The sequence below is a fragment of the Nicotiana tabacum genome, chromosome 23, assembly GCF_000715075.1.
Source record: "Nicotiana tabacum cultivar K326 chromosome 23, ASM71507v2, whole genome shotgun sequence".
Classification (NCBI taxonomy): Eukaryota; Viridiplantae; Streptophyta; class Magnoliopsida; order Solanales; family Solanaceae; genus Nicotiana; species Nicotiana tabacum.
In genome coordinates this window covers 31,524,110-31,542,580 of record NC_134102.1, presented here as the reverse complement: position 1 = coordinate 31,542,580, position 18,471 = coordinate 31,524,110, and the positions used below count along the sequence as shown (strand labels likewise).

General features: G+C 34.2%; 1 protein-coding gene and 1 pseudogene across 2 annotated transcripts; both read left to right on the top strand.

Annotated features, from left to right (window-relative positions):
* Nucleotides 1-3,037: 3,037 nt before the first annotated feature.
* LOC107825245 (signal peptide peptidase-like 4) lies at nucleotides 3,038-15,325 on the top strand. Of its 2 annotated transcripts, XM_075246148.1 has the most exons (14): nucleotides 3,038-3,333; nucleotides 6,312-6,470; nucleotides 6,570-6,681; nucleotides 6,920-7,039; nucleotides 7,230-7,381; nucleotides 7,510-7,692; nucleotides 8,787-8,821; nucleotides 10,423-10,585; nucleotides 12,453-12,506; nucleotides 12,968-13,060; nucleotides 13,183-13,325; nucleotides 13,619-13,689; nucleotides 14,256-14,339; nucleotides 14,737-15,325. In XM_075246148.1, exons 1-14 carry the CDS (start codon nucleotides 3,184-3,186, stop codon nucleotides 14,841-14,843), a joined length of 1,626 nt encoding a protein of 541 aa, XP_075102249.1. In that variant the 5' UTR covers nucleotides 3,038-3,183; the 3' UTR covers nucleotides 14,844-15,325. The 2 variants fall into 2 exon arrangements, with proteins under 2 accessions (XP_075102249.1, XP_075102250.1); XM_075246149.1 differs by lacking the exon at nucleotides 3,038-3,333 and having other exon boundaries at nucleotides 6,454-6,470; nucleotides 6,570-6,713.
* On the top strand, nucleotides 12,021-12,244 carry LOC142177676 (U2 spliceosomal RNA; annotated as a pseudogene).
* Nucleotides 15,326-18,471: the final 3,146 nt, after the last annotated feature.

The following is an 18,471-nucleotide window of genomic DNA, read 5'->3' as shown; positions in this document are numbered from 1 at the left end:
ATGATTAATTTGAACTCGCATTGTATAACATTTATTAAAAAGAAATACGTTTTTTTATCAAAATATATATATTTTTAATTACTATGTCGAGCTCGAGAGCATTGAGTAAGGATGAATGAATTCTTATCTATCTCTTCATAATCTTTGGCGGTACAGATGCTCCTATCCTAGTTCTATTACAACAACAACAACAACAACAATAACAACAATAACCCAGTATAATCTCACTAGTGGGGTCTGGGGAGAGTAGTGTTTACCCAGTATAATCTCACTAGTGGGGTCTGGGGAGGGTAGTGTGTACGCAAACTTTACCCCTACCATGAGGTAGAGAGGCTGTTTCCAATAGAAACTCGGCATCCTTCCCTCCAAGAACTCCCCACCTTACTCTTGGGGTGACTCGAACTCACAACCTCTTGGTTAGAGGTGGAGATTGCTTACCATCAGAGCAACCCTTCTTGTCTCCTAGTTCTATTACACTTGACATTATTTACAAAGCCAAATGAATGATTTTTTACTACTTCTTAAATTTTCGAGAAATACTTTTAAAATATAAAATGCCGTTATTATCTAATTCTAAACAATTAAAATTTTATATTAATAATTTAGAAAATTAATGACATATTTTATACTAATTACTTCATCCAATAGCCTATTTGGCCAAATTTTCTTTTGATCAAAAGTGCATTTTTTTCTTCCCAAAGTTAAGTTGTTTGGATAAACTTTTAGAAGGAAAAAATACTTTTGAGTAGAATCAGAAGTATTTTTTGAGAAACAGAAAAAAAAAAAACTTTTTCTCAAAAATATTTTTTTGAAAAGCACTTTTGAAAAAATACACTTTAAAACACTTTTTTAAAACTTGGCCAAACACTAATCATTGTTCAAAAATATTTTTTAAATTAATTAACCAAACTCAAGTTACTTTTCACCAAAAATACTTTAAAAAAAATAATTTTGATAAAAAATATTTTCAAAATAAATAAATTTAGAAGTTTGGCCAAACATTCTAATTTTCAAGATATAATCGCTTTGCAATTAGGTACATATGGACTTTGCAATGAAAAAGAGAAATTGTAGATAAAAAACAACTAAAATCAATAATGATGTGATGTGGAGTACTTACTGCCACATTACCTAAACTAGGAAGGTAATTGCTATATTTATAATGGATGAGTATTGAGTATTCACACGCCAAAAAGAAAAATAAGTTTATATATATTATGAGTATTACATACAAATATTTAAAAGAAAATTAATAAGAGTTTTAAAAGTTAAAACAATAAGTTAATTATTCAACCATGGATTTATTAAGAGCAAAATTCGTCACCTGTGTTGTTGTCCAACCAAAAAAATGGTGCTAGTAATAAATAAAATAAGTGAAGAATGAGTAATTTGTGATGTGAAAAAAAGGAAAGAATGGAATGAGGAATTTGAACTTTCCACCTTATCACATACATATCTTCAATCTTTTGACTCAAGGGAAGTGGGAGTTGAAATTTAGGTAGAGTTATATAAGAAATTTTAATTATCTTTTTAGTTTAATTTAGAACTTCAAGTGATTTAATTTTATAGATTGAATCTCGCAATCAATGTTGTCACCTGATCTAAGTATTATTCAATTTCATGATCTACTTGACCTAAAAAATTTACTGAATGTGATTTTGCTAATAATGTTATGGTAATGCCAATTCTATTTAACTAACCACTTAGATGACTTAGATAATTCAATACAAAAACTCATAAAAAGATTTGAAATTAAGAAAATAAAATAAAATATACATTAATAAATACTAAACTACAAATAATATGTGATAAAATTGACCTATATACAATGAATTGCAAAAAAAAGAAAAGAAATGGTAATGAAAGTATTTGTTCGTTATGTACAAATTCAAATCGAATCTTTACCCGGAGTAAGTCATAAACCTAAAAAAGATGAAACATGAACACTTTCTATTTAAAAAAAGAAGAAGAGAAAAATAATAAATCATCGATGACAGTTAATTTAAGTTAATAACTTTCACTCTTTCTCCAAAACTAGCAAGAATCAATTGTTTTGCTTCGAGGTATATACTTACCTTAATTATCTTATTCAAGATTTTAATTTCTATTTTAATTTAGCTTTCTCTCACCATGTATTAAAAATTCGGTTTGTGAAACATTTAATTCATGAATTCCTAAATTCTAAAAAAAAGAAAGAAAAAAGAAACTACTCAACACTACAGATAAAAGTGATCTCACCTTCAAATATATTGAAATAAAATCACAAGGAAAAACAAAATAAAATACAGATTCAATAAATGAAGATTGCGTAAGCTTCTTTAATTGTACTCATAATTGCATCTGGAAACAGTCAACAAATTTCAAGCACGTGTCAGCCACTCGTCAATACCGCGTGTGGGCAAATCCATAATCTTAAAAAGTTCACGACTAAATCAACGCGGTTACAAGGCGGTCGTACTTGTCGTATAATAAGCTGAAAAAGTAACATGATAATGCCTTATTGACTTAATGTTTTCTTCCAATTTATGTACCATATTTTTTAACATAATAAAAATGTACCTTTTATATTTAATGATTTAAAAATAATTTAGTTTCTCATTGTATCTTTAAAAAAATTATAGCTAATATAAATATTTATTATTTATTTTAGATAATAATTTTCAAATTTTTTTCTTTTATAACATCATGTTCAATCAAACAACATTACATGAAATATGAAAAAAGGATAACTAAAAGAGGAAGAAAATTAACTATCCTTCTTTCTTCCTTCATTTTATTGATTAATGCCTCTATTTCATTTTATGCGAAAATATTTAATCGATTTTTTAAAATAATTTATAGTTTAAATAAGTTTTAAATATTTGTGTAATTCTAATTATTTTATAAAATAAAATTTAATGCTAAAATAATTTAAATATAAAATATGTTATTCTTCTTAAAAAGAGAAGAAAGTACTAAAAACAGAAATGATCCTCACTTTTTAAAATTTAGTTGAAAAACGAAATTAAAAAGAGAAAATTGACTATCTTTCTTACTTCCTTCCTTTAATACATATCTCTACTTCTTTCGTATATCCTGTTCCTTAAAAAATAAAACACCAAAAGAACAAACTAAAGAACACCCAATTCAGCCTTTGACTTTAATTTTCAAGATTGAGAAAGAATTTCTAAAGATTTTGAGTCTATGGGGTTTAAAGGAGGAGTTTTTTTCTGCTGTTTTTGCTTAATTTTTGCTGTATTTTTGCTGAGTTCTTCATTCGTCATTGGAGGTGATATAGTTCATCATGATGATGTTGCTCCAAAGAGGCCTGGTTGTAACAACAATTTTGTGCTGGTAATTTCTCTATCTTTTTAGCTCATTTTTTCATTTTTAAACTTTTCAAAGTTTGAGTCTTTTTTTTTTTTTTGTTGCTAAAAGGTTGATTTCTGTTCAAAGTTCGAGTCCTTTTTTTGCTAAAAGGTTCATTTTTGTTCAAAGTTTGAATCATTTTTGCTAAAATGTTCATTTCTTTTCAAAGTTTGAGTCTTTTTTGCTAAATTGTTCATTTATGTCCAAAGTTGGAATCATTTATTTTGCTAAAAAGATTCAGTTTTGTTCAAAGTTTTGAGTCTTTTTTTGGTAAAAGTTTCATTTTTTACTTTTGTGTGTGTTTATATATGTATGTAGATGTGCTTAATAGAAGTCTTTTGATTTTTTTTTGGTGAAGATCTTTCAATTTGTCTTTACATTACTGATGTTTAAGTTTTGGTTGTATAAATGTTAATCTGTTTGTGAAGAGATTTGATTACTCATGTGCTTATTACTGGCTTATGATAATGGTTTGTCAACTTATGTGATTTCAATGAGAATTCTAAGGTTATGTTTATTAATTCTGTAAAAATGAAGTTTACCTATTTAGAAATTATATAAAAAGTACTGCGAATCTGAATTATGTATTGTAAAATCATTCATAAGAATTTGACTCTTATAGTAATACTTTGGCCGAAGCCAGTAACTTTGGCTTAAAAAGTCCACTAAATAAGTACAAATAATTGATCCAAACCCATTAAGTCAAATAGTTGTGGTAGAATCCCGAAATCGAACCCATAAAGTTTAAATCTTGGATCCACCCCTTTGCTATGTCCCTCTTTTTTTCTTTCGTTGGCTTCGTAATCCATGCCTACTGTTCATTGGTTTCTGTATTTTAGCTGAATTTCCTTTTTGCAGTTAAAGCTTGGATTTTTCCGTTGTTATTGTTCTGTGTATTTATTGCTGTATTAGATTAACAGCGGGTAAAGCATGATGCTTGCTGTGATGTTATTTTGTTATTACTTATTTTGGGGTTTATCTGCATCGCATCTAGGCGGTTAATTCACTACCGACACCCAATTCTACTCCACTAGTTCCATGGAGTAGAGATTAACAAATGAAAGTTTGGAATGGTTTGTTTGTTATTGTGGAGTTAGAAAAAATGAGTTAATAGTAATAGTTGTCGCACACCTAAAAGCAAACAAATAATGTGTTCCCTATCTATATAAGTTATAAATGAGGTGTTCATACAATTTCACATGGTATCAAAGAAGGCGAAGTTCCTATGTTTGAATTTGATCGTCACCCAACAATGAAAAATTTTCACATACTTGCCGCAAAAAAAGAATAAGCCGCACGTCGGGGGACAAAAGTAATGTGAAGCGCTCTCTCCATGTCAAATTGGATTTTCACCTTTCTTTGTTGAGCCATCCAAAATCATTGCAAATTTCTTATAAGGAAAGCCCTTACTCCCCGGAAGTATTATATAAATCAGATAGTACATCGTACCTCTCTATGCAATGCTTTCTCAACCTCAAAAAATCTGTGTTAAAACTAGCATCCACATGTTTCCCGTTTAACATTTCTCTTTTTAGTTGGTTGGTTCCCATTTAATATTCACATTTAAAATATGCACATATTTTAAATCTATTCATAATAGTTGCACCAAGTCGAAAGTGAACCAATCAATTTGGATGGAGAGGCTACTAATCTTTTTTAGTTGCTTGAATTTTTGGAGATGAATACCCTTGCCATAAGGGAATGAGTCAATAAAGGGATGGACTAAAAAAGAAAAGATACGTCAAGTCCATTGGAAGAATGAAGTTAAAAGTGAAGAATAAGTGAATAACCACAATTGTTGTATTAGTCTATGCAAGGTTTCTTCCTATCATTTTGGGATTTAATTGAATTTGATGGTCTAAATTTTGATTAGGTTCGCTAATAGTAGAACTTGGCAACGGCATCTGGTGTATCATTACTTTTGGTAATCATAGATAAAATATTAGTCTAAAAGCATTCAGGACAGGAATTGAAGACTTTATTGTGTAAAGATCCATTTTTGGAAACTATAGATTGATAGTTATCCCAGATATACTAGCCTGAAGAGCATCCGATCAGGATTCTGGGAGTGTATGATATCTTTTTTCACTCAAAAGGAAATATAAGAAATGTCATGACAACGAATCATCAAGCAGGATTCTTGGTTTGTAAAGGCCTGCTGTACCTTTTCAACTCCTTCACATAATAGAGGGCTCTACTTGTTTTTATTTGTTCCCCTCTTATCGTTTAACCCTACTAACCGAACCATTATAGGCAATCCTTGGCATTTGCGTAGTTGGCAGTTTTTGGAACCTGAAATCTAAGAAAAGGAAAATTTGAGTTCAGTAGTTTAAGTTGCATCGTCAGTTGATATGACGCTTCCATGCATTTTCTTGTGCCTTCTCAGTTAAGCATTCATCAGTTTGTGTTTCTGTCATTTTCTTTAAGAAAATAAGAACTAAACCTTCCAAACAGGAGGCAGGTTCGATAGCATAACTTCGCCACTTGCTTGCTCCATGGCATCAGTTTATTTAGGTCAAATCTAAAGGACTTCAAAAGGATAAAAGTGGAAATGTGCCATCCGAAGTAGTCTTTTGTTAATACGTCATGTATAGAGCCCTGATCTTGATGGACTACATCTAATAGAATTGAGAATTTCGCTTTTGACATGATGGTTGTGTGTAACTTGATCATTTTATGAATGGAGATGAATAATCTAGATTCTATAGTTTGGTCGTCATACACATAGTTTGTAAAATTTACTGTGACCCGAGGTACTTTTTGGCTCATTTGACAAAATTCTAAGTCATGGCTGGCATAGAAGTTATGTTTTGGTTTTGGCATTGTGTGAGCAGAATACTGTTCCAATGTACTTCGATTGTCATTTGGTCAAGAATTTTATGCGAGAGTTGGTGTCTTTCTCAAACTTGCAACTTGTAAGTTGTAACTGCACTTATCTCCTAAAGTAGTGTTTCCTCAAATAGGTAAAAATTCCAACATGGGTTCATGGGAATGAAGTAACTGAGTTTGTTGGCATTGGGGCTCGATTTGGCCCCACATTGGAATCAAAGGAGAAGCGTGCTAATCAGACGAGGCTTGCCTTTGCAGACCCAACGGATTGTTGTAGCAATCCTAAGAATAAGGTTGATCTTGCATTTCCTTTTGTGAAACATGATTCCACTTATTAGACACTTCTATAAGGATGTAGCAAACTCACCGTTTAGGTCTTGATTGAATGATAGCTCACTGGTGAGTCCATCCTGGTGCACCGAGGTAATTGCAGTTTCACCAGAAAAGCAAAAGTTGCAGAGGCTGCTGGCGCTTCAGCGATCATCATTATAAACAACCAGACAGGTTTTGGTGCTCTAATTTCAACATTTTCCTCAGTAATGCTCGATTTCCTTTTTCCTTGTTCTAATAATGAATATGGGCTCTTAACCTTGATATGTACTTCTGCATACTGCTATAAGCTACATCGCAGTCATTATAAAATTTCCAATTGTTGTTATACAATCAGTTTTCCAGTTTTGTTTCTTGATATGCACAGGCCAAGGGTTTAAATATAATTTTATGTTCTCTTATTTCTTTTTAGAGCTCTTCAAGATGGTTTGTGAGCCCGATGAACCTGATGTGGACATTGGTATCCCTGCCGTGATGCTCCCACAAGATGCAGGTACAAGCCTGATAGAGTTTCTCAGGAACAGCTCTGCAGGTAGGCTTATTATATTTTACTTTTCATTAGTCCCGGAGAGGGGGGGGTTTCGAGAGGGATGCAGGTTAGACATGCATATCTTACTTGTGGCCAGCTAGCTCCTTTATCATGCTTCACTGAATTTAACATGGTCCCTATCCATGTGGATTTGTTCCCACCATTGTGACTTACAGACTTTCCATCTGTTCAGTTTCGGTGCAGCTGTACTCTCCGAAACGTCCAACGGTTGATGTTGCTGAAGTGTTTTTATGGCTTATGGCGGTTGCTACCATATTATGTGCTTCTTATTGGTCTGCATGGAGTGCCAGAGAAGCAGCAATTGAGCAGGACAAGTTCTTAAAAGTAAGTCACAGTCATTTCTCGATTATATTTCCCACTCTCTAGTGACAGTCGATTCATCTTTTAGATACATGAATGCTCATTGCACCTCTCCTTGACAATTTGGTTGAACTATGTATCTGCTCTTGTAGGATGGCTCAGATGATTATGGTGGCAAGGAGGTGACTCATTCCGGTGGTGTATTGGACATCAGCACAGCATCGGCACTTCTGTTCGTAGTGGTCGCATCTTGCTTCTTGATTATGCTTTACAAGTTGATGTCCTTCTGGTTTATTGAGGTTCTGGTGGTCCTATTTTGCATCGGTGGCGTTGAGGTATGTCATAGCTTTTGAAGACATTAGTTGATGATGTATCCTCTGATTTCTCTCTATCAACTTAAGCTTTTAGATGAGATGATCACATAGTTCATAATGGTATTAGAGCAGGCAAAAGTCCCAGGATCAAGTCTAACCATCACCCTATTAGCGAAAAGAATTTTCATGTGCTTGGCCAAGAAAAAGAGTCAAGCCTGCATGTGAAGGACGTATTGAAGACATAATTAGGTAATTAATAGTAACTAATAATGTGCTCTCTGTAAAGCTTAAGCTTTAAGATGAGATGTATCACATAGTTCCAATGTACCGAATGAGGAGCCTATACCCAAGGATACAATATACTCTCTCTATTCCAACTTATGTGACATTTTCCTTACTAGTACGTTCCAAAATGGATACATTTCTATATCTAGAAACAATATAACTTTAAACTTTCCATTTTACCCTTAATCAAAAGCTTTTATAGTCACACAAATGTTATGGGATGTTTTATTTTTTTATAACCGTGGTGTCCGGCCCAGCTTGCACGTATTTCGACTAATTCCACGGGATATTAGTTACCTCCGATCAGTAACAGGTACCGAGTAACTCTGTTCACCAAGGTTTGGACAGATGAGAAGAATCACCTAGTGTTTTTGCCTCCGCTGGGATTTGAATCTGAGACCTCATGGTTCTCAACCCACTTCATTGACCGCTAGTCACACCCTTGGGGGCAAATGTTATGAAATGTTTAAGACCACAAGTTTCAGATGTGCTATAACTACACAAATATTATGGCATGTTTTTGATCACAATTTTCAAAAGTTTTCCCTTTTTTCTTAAACTCCGTGCCTTCATCACATAAATTGAAACGGAGGGAGTATTAATTGTAGTTCCACTAGTAAAGCTCTAAAAATAGCAACTAAGGGCATTTTAATCTGTACTTCTGGATAACTTCCATGTTTAGGTGATTTGATTTTAGGTAATGACTTGCTAGCTTGGGATAGTTATGTATAGGAAGTATATGAACAAAATGAATGGAATAAAGATCATCTTGTCTCAACGTGACAACGTATGAAGTCCATCCTGACACTTTTCCCTCATTGTAATTGCAGGGTCTACAAACCTGTTTGGTGGCCTTGTTATCATGGTATGTTTATTGTATTGGTGTTACTAATTGTTATTTTAGTTATGGTGTCTTCAATGGTTTGTTGTGCAAAATAAGCGAGGGCGAAGAGGAAGTGAATTGGAAGAGAATACAATTGGGACCAAACTGAAACTTTCCCCCTTTTCCATTATTTGGTATTCTTGGGTGGTTGGCTGATTCAATCCCCGCCAATCTTTTGTTCTGTTAACTATTGTAGTGGTAAAATACAAAATCCCTCTCATTTAATGAATGAAGGTGCTCATTAGTTTTAAATTTCCACTATCCCACTTCTCTTTTTCCGATTCAAAAATTTATTATTAAGATATGTGTTCCTCCGACTTTCTCTAAGAAAAATGTGTTCCTCAGAGGAAAACCAGGAATGAGGGCAGCAGGCAAATTACCAATACAAGTTTCTATCAACTATACATTCTTTAAGTCCTCCTTAAACTTCTCCTGTGAGTTCAAGGACCTCAAGTGTAGTTCTCGGACTTGGAGAATTCAAATATACGCACATTAATGTCATACACTGCAATAATAGCATGACACGCATAAGCAAAGATCAACATATGTGGAATGAAATACAACACCAACAAGAACTATGCCTCAGTCCCAAACAAGTTGGGTCAGCGATTTGAATCCTTTTCTTTCTTCAAGCTTAGCTCATACAATCGCTACCAAAATAAAATAAAAGCGAAAGGAATAAGATTTGGAAGCACTGTAATTAAATAATTGGTATAGAACAATGACAGAGGAAGTGTTCTCCCTCAGCAAACCAAATGAGAGGCAAAATTATAAAAAATTAGCTCTTCCATTTTTAATTCAAACCATAGCATTTCAGAAGTCTTTTGTCGTAGTCTATGCCTTTAATTTGAATTTTTAGTAGTAGTTCAGAAAGGCATCCATCTCTTGCCTTATCTCCGCGAAAAATATTAAACTACTAACTATTACTAGTAAGGGTGAAATGGCTAAGAATAACAAACAGTTCACTTAGTAAACAGAGATACCAAACTATGGCGATTTAGCAGACTTCTAAGGAAGTACTTTTATGTGGCTTTGTGTTTTAGAAAATTGAAAAGTTTTGTATATAAAGTCTTAGTCATAGATAAGTCGTTTGACTCCTTGAAGTGGAAAAATGTCTAATCTGTGTAGGATAGTGGCCCCTTTAAGAATTCCAAGGAGCCTTTTCTGAAATCTATGATTTTTCAGTTACTTGGAATTATTTGGCTTCAAGTAGTCGTGTTTTTGAGGAAGGCAAAGAATTCTTTTAAAAAAGAAATAGAAATGATATCGTTTTCGCAGTAGAGTACTTCAAAATTGTTTGGGCATCTCATAGGCTTGGGTTTCCTACGGCTCATCAGGTTAAGCATTTTAGTCTATTTGAGTTCTGTTCAATCTCTCATGTTTGATAGGGCTCTCCTTTCACAATAGAGCAGTTACAGTTACATTTGGTAATTGCTACTCACCCGTCATCATCAATAGTATTGGTGATGGATACTAGATTTCTATTACTTTATTCTTGAAACAAGGTGTAATTCACTTTACATACCATAATGCCATTTCATAAGTTGTTCCTCAGACACGTGGCTAATGGTCAATTTTTATAGTTTCAGATGGTTTGAACATGCTCATGAATCGGTTATTAAAGTTCCACTTCTGGGGCCTGTTTCATATCTTTCGCTGGCAATTTCTCCATTCTGCTTAGCTTTCGCTGTTATGTGGGCGGTTTTCCGCCGTGTCTCCTTTGCTTGGATAGGTCAAGACATACTTGTAAGAACTATTATCATATTACACTTGTTACCTTTTCAATTTTGTCTTCATTTTCAAAATCCAGCAGTCTACCTTTATAGTGCAATGATCTACCCACGGTTAAAGATATGCTTTAATGTAACGTTTGGCATGGGGTGATGTGTAATCACTGGTATGCAAACGGTTTTGATATTTTGTTCTGCGCAAGTGGAAATTGTAAAGGATTAACATTTTGTAGTGGTGATAGAAACTTATTCAATCGAAGAATAAACTCGTTTTTATGTACTTCAAAGAAAAAAAAAAGCTGTTTGTATTTTGTCAACATGAAGCCATGATATAGTTAAAAAAGTGTAGACATGTACCTAAATATATTTATTGTGAGAGAAAGTTGTATTATCAAAATTCTGGTAAAAACCTCAGCACTTATATTGACCTACCTGCATTCTTGGACACCTTTTTATCTCTCTTTTATAAAAAGAATAATTGTAACTTTCTTTCCCATGGCAGTATTATACTTCAGCTGTGATATCGTATTTTCTGAAAAAAATGAAATTAATCATACCTGTAAAGAGTAATTTATGGAAACATGGGAAATGTGATGTTGTAGCTTCTTGGTCTGAGTTAGTTTGTTTAGTGTGTGTTTATGCCGAGAGATCAGCGGGCATGCTTTTGGAATTCTGCTTGTATTTTTTTCCCACGGGTTGCCTGATCTCAAGAGACAAAAGTATTAATTATTTTTAATTTTTTATATATTATAGCGAAAAGACATTCTTATTAAAAAAGAGGTAAAAATACATGTATTAATTAAGTCGTTTGGACATTATATGAGTTGAAGTTGGTAAAAAAGAGTATCTAAGGTTGAAGTTGGAAAAAAGTTTATGGAAGTTGAAATTGTGTCTCGACATGAACTTCACTTGGAAACAGAGTTTGTGGAAGTTTAGGTTTTTGTAAGTGGAATCCATCTTTTCTTTATTTGCTTGAAATGCACCTTCAAATCAATATTTTAATCACTTGAAGTTCAGTTTTTGCAAGTATGAAATAGTAACTATGCCGAAGTGGAGCCTTAGACTTGAGAAGAATAATATACATTAGTTGGTGCTTCATGTGTAAGGAGGAGGGAAGCATGTGAACCACCTATTAGTACAGTGCCAGTTCAAAATTAGATTGTGAAGCACAGTTAATCAGGTCGGCAATGCCAAGAATTGTCGGATTACTTGGAGGGAAATTCAGGAGGGAAATTCAGGAGGAAGAAAAAGAGGAAAGCACGGGAGGTGACCCTCTTATGCTCATGTGGTCAATTGGAAGGAGAAAAGTAAAAGAGCATTTATGGGAATTGAAAGTTCTTATGCAAAGTATACGTGATATTCCAATAAGCGTCAAAGTTTGGGTGTTGTATGTAGATAAACATATTGCTACATAACTTTTCGTTTTTGTATTTACCTTGTATTTGTGGTGTATACCTTTCTCGGCCTTTTGGCTAAGATCAAGTATAGTATCTGTTTTTATCAGTTTAATACTCCCTCCGTTTCAAAAAGATTGTCTTAGTTTGATTTGGCACAAAAACTTTAATAAAGAAGAGTTTTTTGAGATATGTGGTCTTAAATAAGCCATAACATTTGTGTGGCTGTAAAACTTTTGAAACTTGTGGTTTGAAACCTACCATAGCATTTGTATGGCTATAAAAGCTTCCTATTAAGGAAATATTGAAAGGTGCCAATCTTTTTGGTACAGACTAATAAGGAAATAGTGTCAATCTTTTTGAAACAGAGGGAGTATCTTGTATATGTGGTGTATATCGCTTCAATTAATGAAGAATTTATCTTATCAACAGAGAATATGATTTGAGCTAAGAGCTTGATGATCTTATTTTCTTCCTTCTCTTAACTAGGGTATTGTGTTGATCATTACCGTTCTTCAGATCATACGAGTTCCCAATCTCAAGGTAAATCAATTCATTATGCTGCATTTCTCATTATGCTGTGGATTTTGTTATGTAATTGTTACTGGTATTTACACCACAAGCAAATCATTTTTTGACAGCACCTTTCATTCCTTCCTTAATGTGGTTCCCCTAATTTATGCGTCAACTAGTGAGTAGATAAGTGCTCAAAAAGCTTAAGTTTACAGACTTCATTTTCTGTGCTTCTCCTCGTTCTCTTCCTCCTAACAGAGCATTGTGAAATGGTTTTGTCGCCCTCCAGTTTATCTTGTACTTCTGTTGGCCTTTCAACTATCATGCAACTAAGCAATTGTAACGATTAAGCACAGTAAGGAGTAATAGTATGTTTCAGAAAGCTATCTTCGGATATGATTACTTTTATGTTCTCTCTAAAATCAAACTGTGGCTCTTTAACAGGAACTGGCAGTGAAACTAATTAATTTATTTTTCTTTGACCTTATCAGGTGGGAACAGTTCTTCTCACTTGTGCATTCTTCTATGACATTTTTTGGGTATTTGTTTCCAAATGGTTGTTCCACAAGAGTGTTATGATAGAGGTATGCGCATGGTTGATTGTTTGTTTCTACTTTAGGCTCGCTTGCGCGCTTTCCACCCTGCCTGTCACAGAATGGAAATTTGTTGATGTTGACTAATGTATATTTGTTGGCTTCTGTGGCAGGTTGCACGTGGTGATAATAGCGGAGAAGATGGAATTCCCATGTTACTGAAAATCCCACGAATGTTTGATCCTTGGGGTGGCTACAGCATCATTGGGTTTGGCGACATAATTTTACCAGGATTAGTAGTAGCATTTTCATTAAGGTTTGACCACTACCTGAATGATAATTGCATTTCGTCCATCAATATAGTTCCACAAAGCCCCATATGTCTAACACCAGGATTACTTGTAGTGTTCATGTCAAGATTTGCCGCGGAGCTGTATGATAGTTTCACTTTATCATAAGAAATGGCTGTTTTTTTTTTTTTTTTTGGGTGGGGGATCAACTTTTCAAAAAAGGAAAAAGGGTTGGGTATCATGATTAATGCTGCATGCTTACACCTTGAAAGTTTTTAAAATTTTGGTTTTATTTATTACATTGTGTTCTTTGTTGCAGGTATGACTGGCTTTGTAATAAGAGTCTTCGAGCTGGTTATTTCCTGTGGACTATGATTGCTTACGGTTTAGGTATAACTTCTGCATATAACATTTGATTTATCTTATGCACTTGTTTTTATTTTAACTATGTTTATACCATCTTCTCTTTGTCAATACAGATCCTGTAGGTTTTTGCTTTCACATTTCATCTCCCTCTCTCTCTTTCTCTCCTTACCCCGGTGCTCCCTGCATCTTTTAGTCGAGCAAAAACAGAGGATTGTTACATAGAATAATGTGACTCTACCCTGGAATGTGACAGATAGCAATCATGTATCTTGTTTTTGCCCACTATTCCTGCTAATGTTAGATAATCATATCAGATAAATGTCAGAACTCACAAAGCATTTCCTCGACATTGAGGGTTATGTGTGTCCTCAACATTTGAGGTTCCTCTTTCTTTTTCTTTTTGGGGGCCACATGTCTACATTTAAGCTCGATATATATCTTTCATGTCATCAGAAGTTAACATGCTTTTTTGTGACCAGCTGAAATGTTTGGATATACATGATGTATTGGCATCGTTGAAAATATTACTATATTCTGCTAGATTCAGAATTTGCGGGAGCTTTCATTTGAGTTTTATTTTCTATGCACAGGTTTATTTGTAACATATGTGGCTCTGAACTTGATGGATGGGCATGGTCAACCTGCTTTGCTATATATAGTTCCTTGCACATTAGGTATGTAACATCAAGCGTATAAAGGCGATTATAGTAGAGCAGCCAATATTTAAAATCTGACAGTCAAGGTGGATGTTGATTTCCCACATCGGTTGTGGGATGGGAATTTGGTCTCCAGTCTTGGCAATACTCACCTCATGAACTAGCATTTGGGGTTGAGTTAGGCCTAAGATCCATTTTTCTATCACATACTTGTTAAGTACTCGATGTTAGTGGTGGATCTAGAATTTAGATGTTGTGGGTTTTGAGATATATATTTAACCCTATTTATACTTATTCTCACACACACATAAGGTTTGAGCCGAAAGTCGTGGGTTCTGTCAAACCCACGTATATAACTACGGGTTCGCCAATGCTCGATGTGATAGTATACTAAGATCTATTATTGTTATGTCAGGCACGTTTTTGATGTTGGGAAAGAAAAGAGGTGAGTTGAAGCATCTATGGACAAGAGGAGAACCAGATAGGCCTTGCCCTCATATCCGACTTCAACCGGCAGAGTAAATTAGATGTTGTACTATATCTGTAATCACATGTAGCTCTGATTTGTCAAAATATAAAGTTAGGGTACATATTTTAGAAATCTGAAAGAGGTTAGAGTTTTGAAAGTCATACATAGGTTACTTAGGTTGCTCCCCGACCCCGACCGATGTTGAGTACATTGTTGTTAACCATATAGCATGTAGTTTTTCTTTGGGACCATTTTTCAATTTGTACGTTTTCATGCTAATCTTTTTTGTATCGTAAGAAGGAACGAGTAGTTTACTGTTATGCATTTGACATGAGTTGCAAAGATATTTATACCGCTTTTGCAGTTTGCAAGGCGTTCATGCCTCATTATGCAGCAGCACCTGTTAACACTACTTTACAGGGAAAACATGTGTAGTAGAGCATCTGTAAAAGTGAAGACAATGTTCTGTGATAGACTTTGTACAAGGGGATGTTAACTAATTTGATATAGTATTCATTTGGACTGTTTTCTTAAATGATGTGTTTTCCTTTCTTCAATTATGTTTCAGTTTTCTTTCAGGTCAGTTTTACTTCTTGCAACTGATTCCACATTCGTGGCCTTTTCGTTTGCATCTCATGTGTATTATATATGCTGATAATATAATTTTTGCATTGTAAATGTAATTTAACATGTTGTTTGTTACATGTATTTTTTAGATGACATGGAGTAATTTCACAGTCTAGTAATTACGACGACTTGTTTGTTTGTCATAACGTAATTATAGTGTAATTACACCTGTATTGTTTGGTTGCACAAGTGTAATTACACAGTTAAATTAAATTTTAAATGAAGTAATTATCAAACCTTAAAAGTTAATATAATAAATATATGCCTATAAATGATTTTTTATAAGTATAAATGATATTAGATTTGGTATTTAAGATGCATATTTTTTCTTAAATATACACTAATTAGTAATCGTATATTTATAACTAATATTGTAAAAATAATTGATATATATTTTCCAAATTAATAATATTTAGTTTAATTAATTATAAAAACTAAAAACATACGTTTTGTAAGAACATCATGGAATGCATGTTTGATAAAATAAATTAATATTTATAAATATAATGTCATAACATTATGCAAATGTTTGACAAAACTAATATATCAATTCTAACTAAAATATGAACAACATGCAATATGAAATAACAAGCCACTACTACTAAAACAAATAAATTAGATATAACACAATTTCAAAATCCTCCCAAAAAACTTTTATATATGTCAAATTTCAACATAATAAAAATAAGTTCCAATACAATTTAAGATTAAGAAACATAATAAGTTTATAACCTCATTCAGCAACGAAATTCTACTTTAATGACATCACTCATTATATGCCAAGTTTGTTAATGACTCATTATTTCTAATATTAGGAGGTATAGTTTGAAAAACTAGAATAATAACACAGTTACACTAAATGAAGAAAATAAAATAAATAAGAAATAAAATATACGAGCAATTACATAGAATTAAAGGTAGAGAAATAAAAAATAAATAATGTACAAAGAAAATATATTTTAAAATTAAAAAAGAAATTAAAAAGTAAAATTAAAAAAATGGAAATAAAAAGTTATAAAGAAAATAAATACAAATAAAAATAAAAAGTAAAAATAAAAAAGAAACTTGTAATTACACAGTGTAATTACCACTAATTCTCGCTTCCCCTTCAGAATTAGAGAGTGTAATTAAACCTCTCCAATTACACTCAGTTCAATGTTGTGTATACGGTCAAAATAGATTTCCACTTTCCTACGTTCGATCGAGGTCGAGTGGCAAAAAACCGGAGTAGGATTTTTGGGAGTAAGCTCCGAAGACGGGACAAACGAGCCTCGAGTCCGAAGGCTGCCAGAGTCGGCTCGATAATCTTATCGAGCCCGTGACCAAATTGATCTGCAAGGCATTGCTTCGAGGTCGGAAATGCGCCACGCCCATCCCGAAGGTCGAACTCAAGCCAAGAACGAAGGTCCGACCCAGTGACGAGTTCGAGCCCGTATCGAGCTTACGGACAAGAGCCGTTACAACCGCACCAAGAGAGAGAATCTTGGCGGGAATCGAGGAAGACACAAATCATCATGGGTCATCCACTATATGCTTTATTTTATTATTTTGTTATAAATAATGTAATGACCCTCTATTATAAAAAAGGGGATCCTTGTAAGCTATGCACACATGGAATAGATTGGAAAAAAAGATCTTCTCTTATATACAAATATATCTCCTTGTGCTTGTCATACTTTATCTTATTCATTCTTTTGGTTCATCATTCCTATTCTCATAGTCAAAATACTTATATTGTTATCTTTGTATCAAAGGAATTCACGTATCCTTAGAACCATACGTAAATTTAACGTTATCCAATTTTTCGGGTAAACAATTTGGCGCCCACTTTGGGGCTAAGAATAACATTGATTGCTTGATACAAATCTGCAATACACACCAGTTTACAACTTCAAAATCGACAATGGCAAACCCTCGATTGATGGTTTTACCTATCGACCACGAAGTCGGCCTTCAAGATGAAACCAACAACTTGACACCAAGGGCCGGAAGGCGAATTAACGATGTCACCGAAACTCAAGTCGAAGTACCGCTAGATGTCAATTCACAAGTGGCTCTTGAGGCGAACCAATGTTCCGAACCGGAAAAAAGCATTCAGGGCGGTACTCGATCCGTAGCTCGAGACACCCATAACGTGGAGGAGATCGGAGTCAGCTTACGGATGATCTTCGAGATGTTACAAGCCCAGCAAATAGCGATAGCTCAGTTACAGAGCCAAACTCAGGTACAAAGCAGGCCGGAGCCTAATCTGCTTCGAGAAATCACCCGCAGAATGGAATCAGCCATATTGAAGTCAAATGAGCAAGAGTCGGGGACTACTCCCGAAATTACTAAATTGCTCGAGGAACTCACAAAACGAGTCGAAGCCAACGATAAAAAAGTAGAAACATATAATTCCAGGGTCGATCAGATCCCGGGAGCTCCACCAATGATAAAAGGGCTAGATTCGAAAAAATCCATTCAAAAGCCTTTTGCCTCGAGTGCAGCCCCAAAACCAATCCCCAAAAAATTCCGTATGCCCGAAATACCCAAATATAACGGAACGACCGACCTCAACGAGCACGTCGCTTGTTACACGTGTGCCATCAAGGGCAATGATTTGGAAGATGATGAGATCGAATCTGTATTATTGAAAAAATTCGGTGAAACCCTGTCGAAGGGGGCAATGGTATGGTATCATAATTTACCATCTAACTCTATTGATTCTTTTGCTATGCTTGCAGATTGTTTCGTAAAAGCACATGCCGTAGCCATAAAAGTCGAAACCAGAAAGTTGGATCTGTTCAAGGTAATACAAAAGGATAACGAGATGCTAATAGAGTTCGTATCTCATTTTCAATGGAACGAATGGATCTGCCACCAGTCCCCGACGATTAGGTTGTTCAAGCTTTCACTCAAGGTCTAAACGAGAGGAGCTCGATGGCTTCACGGCGGCTGAGGCAAAATTTGATCGACTATCCAGCTATTACTTGGACCGATGTGCACAATCGATATCAATCCAAAATAAGAGTCGAAGATGACCAGTTGATTTCTAGGTATGTTACGAAAAGAACT

What these genes read in the sequence shown, in the direction of transcription:
- LOC107825245 (XM_075246148.1), top strand. Translation starts at nt 3,184, where the DNA reads ATGGGGTTTAAAGGAGGAGTTTTTTTCTGCTGTTTTTGCTTAATTTTT. An exon ending in AGCAGGACAAGTTCTTAAAA is followed by an intron (nt 7,382 to 7,509) that starts GTAAGTCACAGT and finishes CTGCTCTTGTAG; the next exon opens with GATGGCTCAGATGATTATGG. An exon ending in TATGATTGCTTACGGTTTAG is followed by an intron (nt 13,690 to 14,255) that starts GTATAACTTCTG and finishes TTCTATGCACAG; the next exon opens with GTTTATTTGTAACATATGTG.